Here is a 20,611-nt window from a genome sequence, read left to right as displayed (position 1 = left end):
TGGTAGAGAGTTTCCTACAAATAGCCCATAGCTGCTTACTAAGTTCATGAAAGCTCTTTATCATTACCTTCTCCAGTATGAATGTTGAAGTCTCCACATAAAGCAATTTTTGTCCCTAGTGCACTAGGTGACACAGACAGCTTTCCAACTGGTTGAGGAAATTTTCAAAATTTCCATCTGGGGAACGGTAGACAGAAACAACAATTAAGTTGGCATCTGACAGTCCCAAAGCAGCTAATTGTAGGTCTAGATCTACACAAAATTTACTTAAGTCAATTTTATTGGCACTGAGTTTACTATTTACATACACAGCCACACCACCATGGATAGTAGTTTCTCTACACCATACATTCACCATTTCTAAATATTCAATGTTTCTGTAGTATTCTGTTTGTGGCTGGACTAGCCAGTGTTCACATATACATAATACATCAGGTCTCACTTCATCAACAAACAGTGATAATGTATCAAGTTTTCTTCTGAGGCACTGCACATTTACACTCGCTATAACTAAGACAGCATTTTCTTCAATGATATCATTTCCTTTTTCACTGGAATGTTCTTGGTCTTGGGAGTTTATCACACTGGTGCATTGGGCATCCTCCGGAATAAAAAACGTTTTATCACAATGTTCTTTGGCCATATACTATTGTCCATTGTTTTATCTTTTAGGTCAAAATTAACACCAGTTTTGAAGCTATTATTTATTCCCTTTGTTTCCAGTTTTTCAACCATAAAATTGTTGTGATTTGGGAAAGTGTTCTGTAAAAAGTTAGTTACAGTTTCAGCTGTGGTGCCACCTCTTAGTTTGCTTAGGTGGAACCAGGCTTTTTTGTCACCATACAGCATTCATTTTTCATCGCCAATACCTATTATGGCTTTCTTTCTGTTTTTAGTACTGGCACTCACAAACGTTTGTATAGTGGGCCTCAAACATTGTTCACCAGATTTTCCATTTTGTAGCACAGTCTTGTAAGATGTTTTGTTTTCTTTTCCTGTGTCTTCAGTGGTTTTGGCCAGTTCATTTTCTCGTTTTGCTACAGTTGAATTTCTTCTGCCTCCTCGCTTGTTTTTCACTTCTTACCAGTCTGTATTGATGCCTTCCGAAGAGTTTTCATCCATCAGATTGTTTACGTCTGTATTCGGTTTGATTCTTTGAAGCCTCCAGATGTGTCCTATCAGACAGTCCCTTCTTTTAGTCAGGTTGCGCCATATTTTTTTTTTTTTTTTTCTTTTTCTCCATATCAATTCAGTACCTTCTCATTAGTTGCTCTGTTCAATCATCTACAGCATTAGCACCACATTTCAAAAGTTTCTACTGTCTTCTTGTCTAAATTGCTTATCATTCATGCTACACTCCATACAAATACATTTAAAAAAATATTTCCTAGCACTTAAATTTGTATTCAGAATTTATAAATTCTGCATTTTTATAAATGCCTTTCATGCTATAGCCAGTCTTTATTTTATATTCTTTTTACTTTGGCCATGTTCAGTTATTTTTAGGCCCAAATAGCTGAACACTTCTACTACTTTTCGTGTTTTATATGCTAATATAACTCTTTCAGCATCACCTTAAGTAATTAAACAACATTCAGCTACCCTTGATTTAATTTCGCTGATGTTAATCTTATATCCTCATTTCAAATGCTATCGATTTAATTGCTCTTCCAAATCATTTGCTACCTGTGATAGAATTATAATGTCATCTGCAACCCTCAAAGTTTTTATTCCTTCACTCTGAACTTTAATTTCTCCTTTGTTTCCTTTGCTACTTGCTCAATGACAGACAGAATAATACTGGAGACGGGCTACAGCTCTGTCTCACTCCCTTCTCAACCGCTGCCTGCCTTTCGTATGTTTCCAATCACGTATTTTTGCACAAGTTCTAAATAAGTTTTCATTCCCTGTATTTTATCCCTGCTATCCTAAGAATTTCAAAGAATGTACTCCAGTCAAAAGCTTTCTGTAAAGCTACAAATACTATAAAGGTAGTTTGATTTTTTTAAAACTTATCTTCTAAAATAAGTCATGGGGTTGCTATTGCCACACATGTTTGTACATTCCTCTGGAACCCAAACTGTTCTTCACCCAGGTCAGCTTCTACCAATTTTTCCGGTCTTTTGTAAAAAAAATTGCATGAGTATTGTGTAAGCATGTCTTATTAGACTCATAGTTCAGTAAAATTCAAACCCACCAGGACTTGCCTTCTTTGTATTATTTGGGTGCGCAATATGAAGGATATAACAAAGATATCAAGCCTGATTCATACAGTATGAGAAAAGCAGGGGCTTTATCTTTTTTACTCCCCCCCAGTGGCAGCCTGTCTACCTGCTGAGTGTAGCTCTCTTTCTCATTCTTTGTACCTCTTCTAAGTTTTACTAGTGCATACAAAATGTGCTTTCAAAAAGATTTTGTATATGCAGAACACTTATTGGGAACATATTGTGTGGTGGTTACGAGCCATTATACTGCATGTGTTTTCCACCAAACATTATATCTAACAAGTGTATTATTATTGTAAGCTGCTTATTGGAAGTAATTACTGTTCATTTTTTTCCAGGGTAATTGATTCACTGAGTGAAGTCTGGCGGAGAAAGTACTTTTTGCTAGGAAATAAGCAAAGAGGGAAAGAGGAAAGAGATTGGAAAGCAGCTTGTCTGAGAACACTAAAGTTGCGCACTGCTATTTCCAATGGCTCAGCGTATCATCATCATAATGTGAGAGCAATCTGTTTAAGCTCAGACCAAATAACTGGATTAGACTGTTGTAAGGACTTGTTAATTGCTTGTAAGTAGTAAAAATAGTATTTGATGCATGTAGTGCTAAGAATTATTATTGTTTCATGCCTTTGTGTTATTGGCATTGAAAGGTAATTAATATTCATGTGTAAACATAACTGTATAGTCACCTGTAGAAGTTAGGCAGATTATGTTGACAAAAATATTGTAGTGTTAACACTTAAAAATAATCTTGGAATACACGCCATCACCACCACCACCACCACCACCACCACCACCACACCTGCGCATATGCGCACACATGGGCCCACGTATGGCCTCTCTTCCCTCTCGTGCTTGGAAGTGTGCGCACACTAACATCTGTGACCCCCCCCCCCCCCCCCGCCCCCCACCCCTCCCACACACACACATAATAAACACATACATATACATGTGTAGTCATATTTTCTTCCCAGATATGTAGTAATTTTATTAATAACTGTAATTTTTATACTATAAAACATGTAATAAAATTATTTCCATGCTATGTAAAAATAAAATTATTTCTGTATCTGATTTTTTGAAGGCTTTTTCTTTGCAGTAATCAAATTTTTATGTTTTAAAGTTGCTGACTCCAAATAATAAGCTTACAAAATAATCTTTTTTCGGGAGAATCTGAAATGTAGTTGCAATTGAAAGTGTGTGTTGAGTGAACATGACAGGCAGTCATTGAAGAGGATTGTAACAAAAATAGGACAACGACAGCTGCAAAAGTCACTGGAGAACTAAATGTCAACACCAAAACAACATGAAGGCAGCTTTGTAATCTGGGAATTCCAGAGTGAGCAGGAATTCCAGCTCACACTGTAACCAAATGCTCACAATAGGATAATGTTGTACTGAAGCCGTAAAACTAGGACTGTGGAGCAATGAAAGAAATTCATTTGGTTAGATGAGTCTTGTTTCACACCAATTCCACCGTATGGCTGAGTTTACATCCCATGAGTGAAGCATGGTGGGGATTCAGTGATGATCTGGGCAGCCATGTCACAGTATTCCTCAAGCATTGTGGTTACTCTGCAAAGTCGCCTTACTGCCAAGGATTATGTGACAATTTTTGCAGATCAGATCCATCATAATCATACAGTGTTTGTTCCCAAATGGTGATACTGTGTTCCAGGATGACAGGGCCCCTGTTCACACAGCTCATGTTGTCCAGGGGTGGTTTTGTGAGCATGAGGATGAATTATTGCATCTCACCTGGCCACCACAAGTACCAGATCACAAAATTATTGAGCCTTTGTGGCCTGATGTGCAGAGAAGGGTGCATGATTGCTCTCCACATCCATCTTTGTTACCTGAACTTGCCACTACTTTGTCGGAAGAATGGCACAAGATTTCCTTGAAAACCATACGGGACCTGTATTTACTTACTGTGAGATGACTGGAAACTGTTTTGAGTGCCAATAGGTTCCCTACACTGTACTAGGCTTGGTAATTTGTTGTGCTTCTGGCGTTTCCGTATTTTTGTCCACTCCTGTGTTTGGATTCCAAGGTACAGCCCCCATTTTAGTCAACGCTATACGTTTTGTGGACAATACTTGACCACACATGATGTAGAATGTACAGCCCTTTTGTGAAGAATGCCAGGCACGTCTACTTCCTCATGTTTATCTGATGTGTTTAGGATACAGTTGGTAAGCATCTTGTTGGTTGCAGTCCCCCAGCAACCAAAGGTGATGTCTCGTGGAACCACAGAAACTGTGCAGATAAAGATTCTTCAGGAACAAATATAGGCTCTCTCTGACCCTCTATGCCATGATACCTGAAAAACCTGATAGCAACATATGCAGCCCTCACAATGTGGTGAAAGCTCAAAATCAATGATCAAGTACAGTTCTGCTGTCCTAATCACTTGTGTATCATCAAGTACATAATCTGAGAAAGAAAGTGAATTTTAGTGATACATATCCCTCCTGCAGATGCAGTTTCACTGACACTGTTGTAGTTGGAGGTCACATATATCCAGTAATGATCAGCTCCCTGGGATTGAACCACAAATACATGCAAAATATATTAGATAATGGTCCCATATTCTTCAAGTAATATACCTTTTTTTATAACTGTGCTATTTGATGAGCACTACATAATAGCTCACCTGCAATAATGTCGATGGCTTCATGTGCAATGTTTGGGTGTTTATGGAATAGTCACGTATATTGGGTTGGCGCATAATTTCATAGCCTTTTCCCATAAGTTTAATAAACGCAACAGATACACATTACAGAGACTTTAGTCATCAATAACATATTCTCCTTCACTATTTACAACAGTCTGCCAATGCTGGAGTAACTTCTTGATTCCGTGACAGTAGAAATCACTTGATTTTGAGGCGAAGAACTTATTGAGGTGTTTGGAGTGCATTTTCATCCAGAAAGGAAGTTTGTAGGAGGTTGCTCAATATAGAGCGGAAAAGGTGAAAATATGAGGGCACAAGAACAGATGAATAAGGTGATTGCAGAAATACATCCCAACCCAACTCCTGTATAGCGTGTTTTGTCAGTCTAGCAGAATTAGGCTGGGCGTTATCATGGCATACCATCAATTCATGCAGTCTTCCTGGTCATTGTTCTTGGATTGCTCCTGCAAGACATCTCAGTTGTTGACAATAAATGTCAGCAGTGATGTTTACACTTCAGGTAGATGATTCATAGTGTATCACATCATCACTGTTCCACCAGTTGCATAACATTATCTTTTTTGGAAGCGCGCAGGTCTTTGTACAGGGAGCTGCTGCTTTGTTTGGGCTTAACCATTCCTTTCTTTTCTTTATGTTAGCATAAAGACACAATTTCTCATCACCAGTAACAATACAGGATAGGAATGGTTATCATTGTTCATGAGCCATTTGATGACAAGCAAGCGGAGATGCACATATGGTCATCTGCTGATTTTTGTGATTTTGGCTTAGAGTGTGCGGTACCCATACACCTGATTTTTGAACCTTCCTCATTGCTTGCAAATGTCGCACGATGGAGGGATGATTACTGTTCATCACATTTGCCAGTTCTCAAATACACTGACATGCATCATTGTGGCTTAATGCGCTTGACAGTCACCAATGTCAAAACTATCCTTCTTAAAATGAGAAAATCATTTTCTTGCCATATTCTGTCCAATTATCCACATACATGGCAAAATGTTTGTGGCTGCCCCTGCTGCTATCACCCCTCTATTGCACTCAAATAGAAGAATGTGTCAGAAATGTTCTGATTTCTCCACTTAGTGCTCCATTTTCTAGTGTCCACAGATCCACTCACTGTCTCCAAATGACAATATGTAATCTCAAATAACAACAGTGAACCCTACAAATAAAAAAAAATGACATTTGATAAATAAACTCATAGTAACTGGAATAACAACATGAAAAACAAACACTGTGAACCTATGCACCAACCTAATACAGTCTGGAAAAGACATTTTTGGGACTACACCTGCTTAGCTGAGTGGTAACGTGTTTGCCTACCATACAGCGAGCCTGGGTTTGTTTCCCGGCCAGATTGGAGATTTCTTCCTCTTGTGGACTGGGTGTTGTGTCGCCGTCATTGTCATCTCGTCATCACCAACATGCAAGTCGCTCATTGTGGTTCACCTGAAATAAGGCTTGCAACTCAGTGGCTGAAATTCCCTGGGTGCGGCCTCGAGGCCATCAATGCCTTACAATCATTTCATTTTCATTTTTGGAACTGTCAACATGAAGCAATAATCTTGGCAATTTTTGTGGTGAAACTGACATCATTTACCATGTGAAGAGAGCTAAGCACTCCGTCTTCAGGCCACGAGTGGCCTACCAGGACCGTTCGACCATTGTGTCATATCCTCAGTGGAGGATGCGGATAGGAGGGGCACACCTCTCTCCCGGTCGTTATGATGGTATTCTTGACTGAAGCCGCTACTATTCACTTGAGTAGCTCCTCAGTTGGCTTCACGAGGATGAGTGCACCCCGAAAAATGACAACAGCGCATGGCAGCCCGGATGGTCACCCATCCAAGTGCTGACCACGCCCGACAGTGCTTAACTTCGGTGATCTCATGGGAACCGGTGTATCCACTGCAGCAAGGCCGTTTGAAGAGTGCTAAGATCTACCTAAATAAAGACTTTCATGCATTGAATTTTGTTAAATGCAAGAATTCAAAGCCCTCAAAATGAGGATTGGAAACAGGTATCATAAGACAACTAATGGTTTTTTCCCTGATCCTACTAACATGATTGTTGGTAGAACTATAGAGTTTTGTTTGTGTGAGTTTAAGAACAAAAGGAAATCTAAAGGAAGTTTTTTTGTTCATTTAAAAATCGGTCATAAAATTATTTATTTCTAGAATTTCTGGTAAAGTCATTTCCTGCCTGATGTGATCAATCAGAATGTAGTAACAGTTTTAGAAACATGACCAAGGGAATGTGGAACAGCTAGGCAAGGTTCAGAGAAAAAACATCTTTCACCTTTAGTTTATGCACTTTATTTAAACAAGGCTCAAAATTTTTCAATAAGAAGACATCTCTGTCATTTTAAGAAATATTATAACAGCTTAGCGGATTTAAATAAAGACACATAGCATAAACAACAGGCCTACTATAATCAACTGCTGGTCAGAATTTCCCCTTATGCTCTTAGGAACCAAGAACATTGGTGATGTATTGGGGAATGTAGAAGGTCTTATGACCTCTTCACGCAACATGCAGTCTATCAGAGCATGCAGGCTCTTTGTCTTGGGGGTGGGGGTGGGGGGTTTACCTGTAGGGTGACTGATGAACCAGAACATCATCAATCAATCAGATTTTGTACTGGATCTTATGATCCATGTAAAGTCTGTTGGTGAGGACTTACGAAAACTTATCGAGCACCCATGACATTTAATCCCTTTGTTGTGGCTCCAAATGATTCAGCACATAACATCCTGAATTGTGAATAAAGATTCTGATTCATTTCAGTGGTTAGAACTGGTTTCTCCTTTACACTATATGTTCAATCAATGCTACCTTGCTTTTTCTATCTCCCTTCTCAACTTATTATTTAGCCTTTTATTCATAGTGTGATTATTCTTGTTTCCTTTGTTTTTATATTTTCTTCTTTCTTCCATTTTCTTTACCAACCCCATTCTCACTCACGGCGTCTTTGTTGTGTTTTCTCAAAAGTACTTAATTTCTTGTTCTGCTGTTTAGGTTATAACACTTTTGATTTTTGTCCATCTTTCCTCTACTTCTTAATTACTTCTTTTGCTTTTGTTTATAGTTTTGACTATTTTTTCTCCCAATGTTTTCATTCCTTCTTCTATATCTTTGTAAGTTCCATGTCTCAATTTTGTATGTTTGCTTTACATTTTTCAGTGTTATGCTCTTTTGCTTTGTGGCTAACATGTGATTGCTTTTAATATCTGCTACTTGTAGTCTGTAAGAGTTTTTTTCTCTGCTTTCCTGTATCTATTATTCACAAAAATATAATCTATTTAGTATCTCATTTTGTCTGCTGTTGAAATCCATCTATAGCATTTTCTTTTGTGGTTAGCAAACGATGTATTAGTGATGAACATTTGCTTTGTCTCAAAAAATTCAGTCAACCTTTATCCTCCCCCATTTTGTATTTCCAGTTCATATTTTTCCACAATACTCCATTCACTGCCTTCTCCCACCACACTATTCCAATCTCCCATTACTATCCTGCAGCAGTTGAGCTTTGATTACATTTATACATTTGCCCTGTTACTTCTTCATACCGAGCGAGGTGGCACAGTGGTTAGCACACTGGACTCGCATTCAGGGAGGACGACGGTTCAATCCCACGTCCGGCCATCCTGATTTAGGTTTTCTGTGATTTCCCTAAATCGCACCAGGCAAATGCCGGGATGGTTCCTTTCAAAGAGCACGGCTGACTTCCTTCCTCGTCCTTCCCTAATTCTATGAGACCAATGAACTTGTTGTTTGGTCTCTTCCCCCAAACAACCCAACGCAACTTCTTCATAAGGTACCTGTACTATCAATAGATCTGTCAGTATCTTTCCTATTCTGAGATCATGTATTACTCTTTCTACCCATATTATTACCCTATTTTGTAATAGAATGGCTATTCTGCTGCTACCTTTTGTCTCCCTGAGTAATAGATTGTAGACATCTTCACTCCTCAGTTCATCCTATCCTTCGCATCCAGCTTCACTTCAGCTTATTGACACACATTTTATTGTCTTCATTCTTCTCTTCAAGTTTTCCAGCTTTCCTGGTCTAAGTAAGTCATTATTAAAAACCAGTAATAAAATTATAACTGTGGTGAAATGAGAACAACTAATTATTATTAAAATTGTTAAAATAAACTTACAATAAAATGTAGTGACATTAAGGTAACACCAACCCCTATTGGTCAGTGTGACAACATTGTCTCCGGGTTACTTACAGAGATCTCCATAACAAGCAGCAGGCTCAGCATGACCACTTTGGCCCTCATAGTCTCTGCACTCCACCAAATGCTACCTCCCTACAAGTCTGCCATTGTACATTTCACTGGAGTGTCATAGCGTTGAAAACAGTGAACTCCTGGTGGTTCAAATGGCTCTGAGCACTATGGGACTTAACATCTGAGGTCATCAGTCCCCTAGACTTAAAACTACTTAAACCTAACTAACCTAAGGACATCACACACACACATCCATGCCCGAGGCAGGATTTGAACCTGAAACGGTAAGCAGCAGCGCGGTTCTGGACTGAAGCACCTAGAACCGCTTGGCCACAGCAGCCGGCAAACTCCTGGTGGTACCATTGTTATTGTTCAGAACATATTCATTATCCAGAATGTTGAGCGCATAAATTTCAAGTTCTTCTAATGTTTACTGTATGCATCCCTTGTCTGCTCTATGTAATTTTTTAGATTTCTTTGTAGGCGTTCAACATAGTGTATGCATTCAGCCAAGAGCACACCAAAAGCGATGTTATTACTTTGGAGACATGAATATTCTATGAATGTAGATTCAAAATCCCTTCCAGTATGTCCTGTAAATATGTTTTCACAATTACTCCACTTAATTTGTTATGCTCTCAGACTTACAAAGATATTCTATTATCAATACTGTCTTGCAACTGAACTACAAGTGGTTTTTCTGTATGGAAACATACAAGAGTCATCCCCCCCCCCCCCCCTCAAAAAAAAAAATAAAAATAAATAAATAAATAAATAAAAAATACTATTTTTTTAAGCCATCTTTTATTCTACATGTTTGAAAGCTTTACAGTGTGTAGATGCATCCTTTAGGAACAATATTTTCATTTCACCACATAATTTCCATCCCTCTCAACTGCCTTATGCCATCTTGGAACCAGCACCCGTATACCCACACAGTAAAATTCTGGACCAACCCGTTGGAGCCACTGTTTGGCAGCGTGCACAAGGGGTCATCATCTTCGAACCTTGTTCCACGAAGAGAGTCTTTCAGTTTCCCAAAGAGATGATAGTCACATGGAGCCAGGTCAGGGCTGTAAGGCGGGTTTTTCAGTGTTGTACATCCGAGTTTTGTTATCGCTTCCATGATTTTTGACTGACATGTGGCCGTGCATTGTCGTGCAACAGCAAAACATCCTGCTTTTGCAGATGTGGTTGAACAGGACTCAGTCGATCTTGAAGTTTCTTCAGTGTCGGCACATATGCATCAGGATTTATGGTGATTCCACTTGGCATGATGTCCACCAGCAAGAGTCCTTCGGAATCGAAAAACACCGTAGCCATAACTTTTCCAACAGAAGGTGCGGTTTTGAATTTTTTTTCTTGGATGAATTTGCATGATGCCACTCCATTGATTGCCTCTTCATCTCTGGTGAAAAATGGTAGAACCATATTTTCATCACCTGTCACAATTTTTCCAAGATCATCTCCACCATTCTCATACTGTTCCAAAAGTTCACTGCATACAGTTTTTCTTGTTTCTTTGTGAGCCACTGTCAACATCCTGGGAACCCACCTGGCACAAACCTTTTATAACGCCAAACTTTCAGTATTTTGCAAACACTTCCTTCCCCTATCCCAACATAACGTGACAATTCGTTCACTGTGATGCGTCTGTCAGCAGTCACCAATTCGTTAACTCTCTGCACATTGCCTGGAGTGTGTGCAGTGCGAGACCTGCCGCTGCGAGGACAATCCTCAATATTGCCGTGCCCGCTTTCATCACGTAACCTGCTTGCCCATTGACTAACTGTACTGCGATCGGCAGCAGCATCTCCATACACCTTTTTCAACCTCTTGTGGATGTTTCTCACTGTCTTGTTTTCACAGCACAGGAATTCTATGACAGCACGTTGCTTCTGACGAACGTCAAGTGTAGCAGCCATCTTGAAGACATGCTGTGACGGCGCAACTCACGGGAACAGGTTGAACTAAGTTTGAAAATAAGCAGGAAGGATGTATCTACACACTGTAAAACTTTCACACATACAGAATGAAAACTGTATTTTTACAAAAATAGTGTGCATTTCTTTTGGAGTGGCCCTCGTATTTTGAGTTTGCTGTTGCGAAAATATTTTTCAGTTTTATCAGATACATGACTATAATAAAACATGGGCATATACATATTTTTTTTATCAATGTTATAAAATTGTACTCTGTTCGTAGTTGGTCATGTTCACCAAATGTTGTAGTTTCTCTTTTCTCTTTTTGTTCGTAATGTCACCTAACTGATTCCATATCATATGTTTATTGTTGTTTGTTTTAAGACATTAAGTTCCTTTTTATTCACCCAAACAAATAATCGTGCATGTTAGCACTCCGCTTTGGGATTTGGGGGACACTGGTCTGGGATCAAATCTGCAGCCGGTGTGTTGGCCGTTGTGGGTATTGCTTTTAGATGGTTTCCCAAACCTAACTGGGTGAATAATGGGCTGGTATGCATGTCCCACCTCAGTTACATGATTCACAAACATTCAGAAAGCATTCACACACTTTCACATGGATAAAACTAGACACAGACAGATGGGGTACAAATTGTGTCATGGAGAGAGAGAGAGGGGGGGGGGGGGTGGCGACAGGAACATAACACTAACTTTGCCAAATTCAATAATTAACATGCTGACCCTGTGAAGATACATGACAAATGCCAGGAAAAAGAAAAAGAAGCAGTTGCATATTTATATCATTTTCAGTTAGTGGCGATTTAAGTATCCTAGTAATCATAGCATGAAAGTATGCATTTTTATGTTGATACAGATGGAATTGATAGTTGTGGTTTTTCTATAAATTGGAATTTCATATTTACCTCTAACTGTGGTTAATGTCAAATCTAAGAAATTGATACTATCATTTGCTTATGTTTTTAAGGTGTTGCGTACAAAAGTTTCATATAGGAAACACAAATGGATGAACGTGCTATTGTCCACCTTGCTTCTCCTATGTCCTTAGTTTGCTGTCCACCACCCATTCCCTTTTCCTGTGATCCTCTCTGGCCTATATTAAGAGCACATGGCAGTGATTTTATATCAGTTTCTTTTACTGTGTGACAGGATAGTGCAAGCATTACAGACATATTTTGTACCACTTTCATGGTGTTCAGTATGCATATAACAAGAGTTCGCATATCATGATGAAACTGTATGTGGATTGTTCCTCCTCTGAACGTGGCAATAAGTAATGAGAATATTTTTAGTAATCAGGCAATGTTAACACAATAAATTAATTATATGAACATTTATAAGGTTGTAGCCTTCTATTAGACAATATGTACTTAGTGCTTTGCTCAAGATATTGTCAACGCCATGAGAATTTTTGTTTTAAGGAAGTTAATTATGTTTTTAATTTCTTTGGCAGAGCATGGAGTAATTGTTTTTGCTTATATGTGTGTGGCATTGCTTCTTGCATATATCCTGTGCTGAGTTTGATGAACACACTCCTTCTATCCATATAACATTACTTATCTACTGTAGTGGAAAGTTCGTGGAGGAATATAAATAATTTAATGAGTAGATGTAGCAACACACAATAGTGGAGGCACTGAATGGTCAATGTACAAATACACAAGAATGAGAACTTTGCTAGCTTTTGCACAAATTCTTCTTTAGAGGTAGAGAGTACACTGCCACTGCAGCTCAACTGGGGTGAGAGGTTATGTCAGGTGGAGGAGAAGGTGTGGGTGTAGGTTGAGTGGACTTAGGGTCAAGAATCAGAGGAGTAGGTGGGCATAGGTCTGAAGTTAGCAAAGCTTGAAGATAAGAGGATTTTGTGATAAAAGACAACTCCCATCTATGGAATTAAAAGAAGTTGGTGCTGAAGGGAAGCATCTAGATGGTACGCGTTGTGAAACAGCCATTGAAACTGACAAAGTTGTGCACAGGAGTGTGGATGATCAACCTTGTGCCTGGCGACAGTTTTGTGGTTGCCATTCTTTCAGGTGGACAGCTGGTTGGTGGTCATTCCCACTTATAATGCTGTGGAGAATTATTTGATAATTATCACTTTTAAGTCCATCTCATTGCAAATGAATAAAATGAATTTTTCGTGCCATAGGTGTTTCACCTTTTTTACTTGAAATGCATCATATATATGTTCTCATGTTCGTAATCATTTTATGTATTGGACATTGCACATTGAGGTTATAAACAGTTCTGGTACTTTCTTAATTTCTGCCGGCCGAAGTGGCCGCGCGGTTCTGGCGCTGCAGTCTGGAACCGCGAGACCGCTACGGTCGCAGGTTCGAATCCTGCTTCGGGCTTGGATGTGTGTGGTGTCCTTAGGTTAGTTAGGTTTAACTAGTTCTAAGTTCTAGGGGACTAATGACCTCAGCAGTTGAGTCCCATAGTGCTCAGAGCCATTTGAACCATTTTTCTTAATTTCTATGATGTAACAATAGCATAAATTTCTACTTACAAATTTCGTAGCTCTTAAAGTGTTCTTGTTTTAGAGCTTTTCTTCTGTGCACTGTCATTCAGTATTTCATTTATGCAGCACTAATAATCTGATCACTAATTTATTCCATGTTATGCTTTGAGTGTTATCGTTAACTGTCAAATGTGTGTGTGTGTGAATATGTTTTTTTTTTTTTTTTACATCATTTCTTTAATAGCTTTAGCAGGGACTCTTTGTGTTCATATCCATCTAGTTGTTTATCACGTATTTATTCTCTGCAATGACTTTCTGGATGTGGTAATGTCTGCACTGAGATAAAGCATTTGTTGTGGTTAATTATGCTGATGATTTTCATGTCTTGTTCTAACTTGGTAGAATGATGGTTATGGTGTATCTGAGAACAAGACATGAAAATCATCAGCATAAAAGATGCAGGGAAGCTACCACATCCAGAAAGCAGTTGCAGAGAACAAACAGGTGATTAATGATTGGACACATATTGGCACAAATTCTCTGTTGTTATCCCACAGAAAATCCATATCTACAATATTTTCATTTTACTCCATGAAAATTCTAAATGTCATTGTCTGATATTGAAAAAGCTGTTAGTAAGAATAGTACCTGAGATTGGTCTGGTTTCTCGTATTGATTACGTCTATTTTGTCACAGTCTGATAGATAAAATTTCATTCATATGCTCCAGTTTCTGAAGCATGAAATCGAAATGTAGTAGTAGTATGAAATTTTTATATAAATTTGAAATCGTCATATTCTTCCATATAATTTGTGTGATGTCCCCATTTTTTCTCCTTTCTCATTCTAACAAACAATCTTGTCATCACTAATTCTGTAACAGTTCCTGCCATTGTCAAAACTTATTCTCCAGTGTACTTCACTAACCCTGCCAGAATCACCAGTTTAGTTATCCCACTTTTATTATCTGATTAGGCATTAGTATGTGTTTGTACAACACATTTTCCATGCTATTCTTATAATAGAATGAAGCAGCTGCTAACCGGGGACTGTAAAACTGTTGCTTAGTAGTGTAGCAATCTGGCAAGAATTTTCTGTCAAAATTTCATTTTCTTGGATACACTGAGAAGATAATATGTAATCTTTCTTACCTATTATTCCTGTTAGTTGTTTATTTACACTCTGGTAGTCTGACTGTATGGATTTTGATAACAATTATAACAAGACTTCTTACACTTTAGACAACCCGAAGTGATGTGTAGTTGGATTGCAAAATTCACACCTCTCTCCCATAGGTTGACTGACTTGGCATGTACAGCCCATCTTCTCTTGATTTCCGGCTACGTCGATCTCCAAAAACATCTTCTCCGAAGAATACTGCTGGTTAACAGGAATTTATGAGACTCACACTCTACTTTTGAAATAATTTAGTACTCTATGAATACTTTTAGTTCAGTCTTTATGTATTTCAACTTCCATAAATAACATATTCACCATTTCCCACATCAGTATTCAAATGTTTAGAAGTCAATCGATTCGTCTCACGTTAGACTCGATAAAATACATCTGAAACAAAGTTCGTTTAACAACCACATGATTTATGAACCTGTCTTGCCTCTAGCGAGTCCAAAACGTGAAGTACTTATAAGTCTATAACCAATTGTTCATTTTTATTTAAAAATAATCACAGTCACTAAAACAGCAAAGAATACTACGTAATTACTTCTTGTTCTTTCATCATGGCTTCTGTGGCACTAGTGGCAAACACTTGCCAGCGTCATTCGACTGCCACCCTTCTCATAACAAACTTCCAACCTGCACACAGAAACAGGTGGAGCAGTAGACACGTTTCCACTCTGCCACTTATATATAAAATATTGTCTGTTCGAGACGGTAGAAGGACGAGTGGTTCTAAAATTTAAGTGGAAATTCCCTCACCTCAGCTTGAACATGTGAAATTTTATACATAATCATCATGTACATTAATATCCCACATAATACTAATACACATTTTAACCAGTATACATTCTATTTCTTTTCATAATCGATAACAGCCTTTTATTCAATACTTAGCTCTTCTTTTTTCATTCTACTTTGATAGTAACAACTTGTGCATTTCACCTAGTGGTGGAGTAAGTTCTTTTATATCTAGCAATCGTGTGGACAACATTTCTGATTTCTAATTGTAAACTCCAGGTGTCATAGACACTTGATTATTTCATCCTTTATTTTAATTCTTTGTACTATTTTTTCTTTAGCATGTACTAGTTTCATTATTCACAGTAGTTTGTAGTCTGGAGGAACTCTGAACAAATGGAAGTGTTCTTTCTGACACTCATAACACATAATAATGCTAGCAGTATATAGAATTCAAACTTACCAGAGTAATTCCTATAAAATGTGTGACTTCTATCATGATACTGTCCTTTTCCCCTAGGATCAGTACCTATGCCTTACATGTTGGTTGACCCTATGAGTGCACTTGCTCCTTCCATTCTAGTAGATACGCCTCATTATAAAACATCCCTATTCATCAGTCCATGGGTCGTCCTATCTCTATGTAGGTACGCCTGCCCTATATCCTTAGCAAATGCCGGGTATGCCCCCCTTATCTTTTGTAAGTAGGCCTCATTGTTCATCGCCCTAGCATACATCTTTATATATACTATAATTAAATATTTCCTGGGTTTTCCACAGGGACATGTGGCACATGGTTGGGAATTGGTGTTGATCAGACGGAACTACAGAATATTGCACAGGTTGAGTGGACAGCCAAATAGCTCTTTGGCACAGGCAGGAAGAATTATGGGCATGATGTTTCTCATTTCTGCGCTCAATGATAAAGAGGTCAAAACTGTAGTGAAGGCTCATTTATTTCAGTCTATGATGATGTTCAGTAAAGAGGGGAAGGGGAATGCGAAGGGGGAGGGGGGTTCGATCCTTTGCAGTAGATTTTTGGGGTTGGCTGGAGGATGAAGAGCGTGTGTTGTGGATATGGCATGGCTTTCGGGTTCAGTTCTGGGTAAAGCAAGTGGTAGACTTCAGTTTATTGGCAGAATATTGGGGCAATCTACAAAAGAGACTGCTTACAAATTACTCATGCAACTCATCCTAGCATATTACACAAGGGTGCGGAATCCATACCAAATACCACTAACAGGGGATATTGAACATATACAGAGAAGTGCACCGAGCGAGCTGGCACATGTCTGCACACTGGACTCGCATTTGGGAGGATGACGGTTCAAACCCGCATCCAATCCTGATTTAGGTTTTCTGTGATTTCTCTAAATTGTTTCAGGCAAATGATGGGATGGTTCCTTTGAAAGGGCACAGCCGACATATTTCCCTATTCTTCCCTAATCCAATGGGATTGATGACCTCGCTGTTTAGTCACGTTCCCCAAATCAGCCAACCAGCCAGAAAGGGCAACCCAAAGGGTAACAGGTTTGTTTAATCTGTGGGAGAGTGTCATAGAGATGCTAAAGGAACTGAACTGGCAGACTCTTGAAGACAGACATAAGCTATCCTGAGAAAGAGTGTTAACAAAGTTTCAAGATTAAATTATTAGTCTAAGAATGTACTACAAACCCCTACATATCGCTCACATAGGGATCATGAGGGTAAGATTAGAATAATTACTGTATGCACAGAGGCATTCAGACAATCATTCTTCCTGCGCTCCATCCATGAATGGAAGATTTAGGAACCCTAATAACTTGTACAGTGGGATGTACCCTCTGCCATGCACCTCACAGTGGTTTTCAGAGTATAGATCTAGATGTAGATGTATGACTTCAAGAACAGCAAGCAAATCGAGAAAAAGTAATAATAATGGAATTTTAAAAGAGAACACTTGCATGATAGCACAGGGAGCAGCATTCCATGCAGTTTTACATCTAGGTGAGCAGTGAGTATAGGTTGTTAGTGTATGGTGTTACATCTAAGATGTAATGGCATGTAGAAGTAAGCAAAGTTGTACCCAACAAGGGCTAGGAGAGGGCAGCTGCCATTACCATCACTACCATAGTGAGGCGGAGGATTCTTTGCAAACCGAATTTGCCAAACTTACAAAGGTATTATGTATATCAACAAAAATAATCAGAGTTTGAAAATATAATATGAATGGCTAAGATTTTACTTGTATGAAGGTTTGAAAATATAATATGGATGAACAAGTAATCTACTCACTAAATGACATCATGACAAAATATGTAAAAGATTTTGAAGCATGCATGGCTTCAGAGGCAGTGACTCTTTCTGGCAGAAGGGATGAAGGAAAAGGACTGATGGGACAAGTTATGGAAAAATTGTCAAGAATGCGCGTCAGGGGAGACTTACTGGATGGGATGAAAAGACTGACTTTTGGTGGCTTGGTCTCAGCATTTCTTTTCAATAAGTATCGCTTTGCTTTTTGCTCCCTTCTATTTTTCTATATTTTTATTTTATGAGCTCTGTATTTTCCCCTGACCTCTCATCTGTCTAGCATGTATGATGCACATAGTTTTCCGCTCTTATTGACTCCTTCCTTTCACAATGTTTTTTCTGTAATCTGTGTTCTTGCTTATTTCCCTATCTTCAACCTTCAAGTTCTCAGGTTTCCAAATCGTGTCTGGTGCAGGCACCAACAATCAGTCTTTCCTTCTCATCTCGTCCAGTAAGCCTCCCCTGGTGGGTGATGCCTCAGTGTTCGAGGGAAACATATTCTCGAAGACGTTGAATGTAAATGAACAAGAGTGAATAGTATAATGAAGCAAGAGCTTTGGATGGAGTGAAGGAATTGGAAGAGAAACAGTCATAGCTACACCTTGTTTGCTGTCTCATTAAACAACTCTTATTATTATAATTATTATTATTTCATCACAGGCCAGTTAAGGGCCATTTGTAAGTTGTTAAGCAGGCTTTGCACTTTCTCCAATATTCCTTAATCTGTTCATTTTTTTTCTATTTCTTTTTTGCCATCCATTATATTCTTTGCCTTCTTGTAACTGTTTTGTCTTCCCACTACTTTGTATTGTTTTTATGTTTTGTCCTGCCTTTGATTTCTTGCCTATTTTTGTAAATTTCTTTTAGATCTTCATGCATTTTCCTAAGGCAGTTAAGTTTACCTTTCCAGTTTTTCAAAATGGTGTACATTTTTTTCTGTATGTTTTATATACTTCTGTTAAGTCTTAAATGTTTCTACTGTTATATTTGCTGGTATCTTCTTCACAGTCTTTCTTTCTGTTTGCCTTATTTCATAATTTTCTTATAATTTTGCAGATTTATGCAGAGTAGTACTCTTATGATTACTAATGACAATTTTTTTTAAATGTCAGTTTCACACTTATAGTTGTTTGTTTTTTTGCTGGGTTAACTGCACTTTTTTTAATCTGATTGCATATTGTTTTATAATCCTATTTATGGCACACTTTCGTCTTTGAAAGATTTCGTGCTTGTGAGTAGCTCCTAAATATACATGAAAGATAACATATAACAGTTTCAGAAACCACATAACATATAAAGTCAGCACTGTTGGTGCAGACTACCCTTGTACCTACCAATGGTCATATTTTATGATGTTGATGTTAGAAATGAAATTATGATGGACTGATTTACTTTAATTTGCAGGTTCTGATGATCAAGTTGGTGTCTGGAGTACTAAGGATTATGAACTGATAAGCATATTTACTGTACCATACCGTGTCTCGTGTCTGAAGATAGATATTGGTGACATTTTGGCGTGTGGTCACAGCTCGGGGCACATTACAACGTGGTCATTAAACCACAGAGATCACGAATGCAGACCAGCCTCGAGGCTCGAATACCGTGGTCATACTGGTGTGGTAATTAGTGTCAGCTTAAGTGCAGAAATTGACTTGTTGGTTAGTGGTGCTACAGACTATACAGCCAAATTATGGTGCATTAGCACCGGGCAGTTAGTGAGAACTATAGTGGAACAAAGTCGCTGGATTATTCAGGTCACACTTTTGCCAGTATACAAAGGATCGAATCCAAAAACTTTATCTAAAGACAAAAATTCCTTGCTTATAAAAACAAGAGACCAAATTAAAATATTTTCATGGTGTGCATATTTTGATTGTTGCCCTTATGGTGATGTGAATTCGTTAGAAGATGGTGTTGTGCAATATCCCTTGAATGCTGTCCACAATTTCCAAACCCCAGGATGTTTCGTTCAAGGAGGAAATGTTGTGTATATAAACCAAACATTGGCACGAAGTGATGAACCTGGAAATGCTGAAATTGTGTTTGAAAATTTAGAGAAGCAGCAATGCACCAAGAGAATACGTTCCTTTTACAAAGTTCGGAAGCTTTTAGCAGTTGGTGACAGGTTTGCTGTTTTGCTGCTACCACACTGTGACAATTTCATGTCCAATCTCCTTATAGTGGAAATAAGTACAGGTGAAGTAGTGGGAGGAACTATTGTGCCACATTCCAGGTAAATTACAGTACAGTATGTTTATTTATAATTTTAAGAAAACTACTAATTATCACTGTTGAGTTTATCATTCATACTTTCATTTACTTACAATGCATGTGTTACATTGAAATGACTTGATAGTTCACGTAATTAATGCATAATTTATTCTTCATAGAATTTTAAGTGTGACTGGATAACAAAATATTGTCTTCTATGATTATGTACCATCTGTGTTCATAATCAACAAGAAAGAGTTGTCAGAAATCGTGATAGTGAGACTGGGGTGCTGTGTAAAGGAAGAGGAGTGGATGACTGGGGTGAAGAGTATGGCAGGCAGTAGCTGGTGAAGTGTCAATATGGAGGACTGATGGAACAGAAGCAAATCAGCATCAGCAAGCTAGGTGAAGGGGAGAGAGTGAAACTATTTGAAACAGAGTTACTCATTTTCCTCTCCTAGCAAGCTGCTGTTTTTATCCATTACTTCATGCTAAGCAATTTAACTGTTTTCAGATAACTCTATCAGCTGTCTGTACACTGAAAAAGTTAAAATACGAATATGTTAGGAGCAATGTGCCTGAAAGTGGGTATAGGTAATGTGAAACAATGTATAATGACAATGTGGGTCAG

At 38.4% G+C, this 20,611-nt stretch overlaps 1 protein-coding gene and 1 pseudogene across 2 annotated transcripts in view; one reads left to right on the top strand and one right to left on the bottom strand.

Annotated features, from left to right (window-relative positions):
- Nucleotides 1-20,611, top strand: part of LOC126199053 (F-box/WD repeat-containing protein 2-like) — a 128,080-nt gene that overhangs the window by 61,001 nt on the left and 46,468 nt on the right. For both annotated transcript variants that reach the window (XM_049935761.1, XM_049935763.1), the window contains 2 exons: nucleotides 2,564-2,790; nucleotides 19,174-20,002. In XM_049935761.1, the coding sequence (XP_049791718.1) occupies nucleotides 2,564-2,790; nucleotides 19,174-20,002 (1,056 nt within the window). The remainder of the gene's footprint in view (nucleotides 1-2,563; nucleotides 2,791-19,173; nucleotides 20,003-20,611) is intronic.
- On the bottom strand, nucleotides 6,733-6,850 carry LOC126199780 (5S ribosomal RNA; annotated as a pseudogene).

This window comes from Schistocerca nitens, chromosome 8, assembly GCF_023898315.1.
Source record: "Schistocerca nitens isolate TAMUIC-IGC-003100 chromosome 8, iqSchNite1.1, whole genome shotgun sequence".
Taxonomy (NCBI): domain Eukaryota; kingdom Metazoa; phylum Arthropoda; class Insecta; order Orthoptera; family Acrididae; genus Schistocerca; species Schistocerca nitens.
The sequence above is the reverse complement of the archived record's forward strand: the minus strand, read 5'-3'. Positions and strand labels throughout refer to the sequence as shown.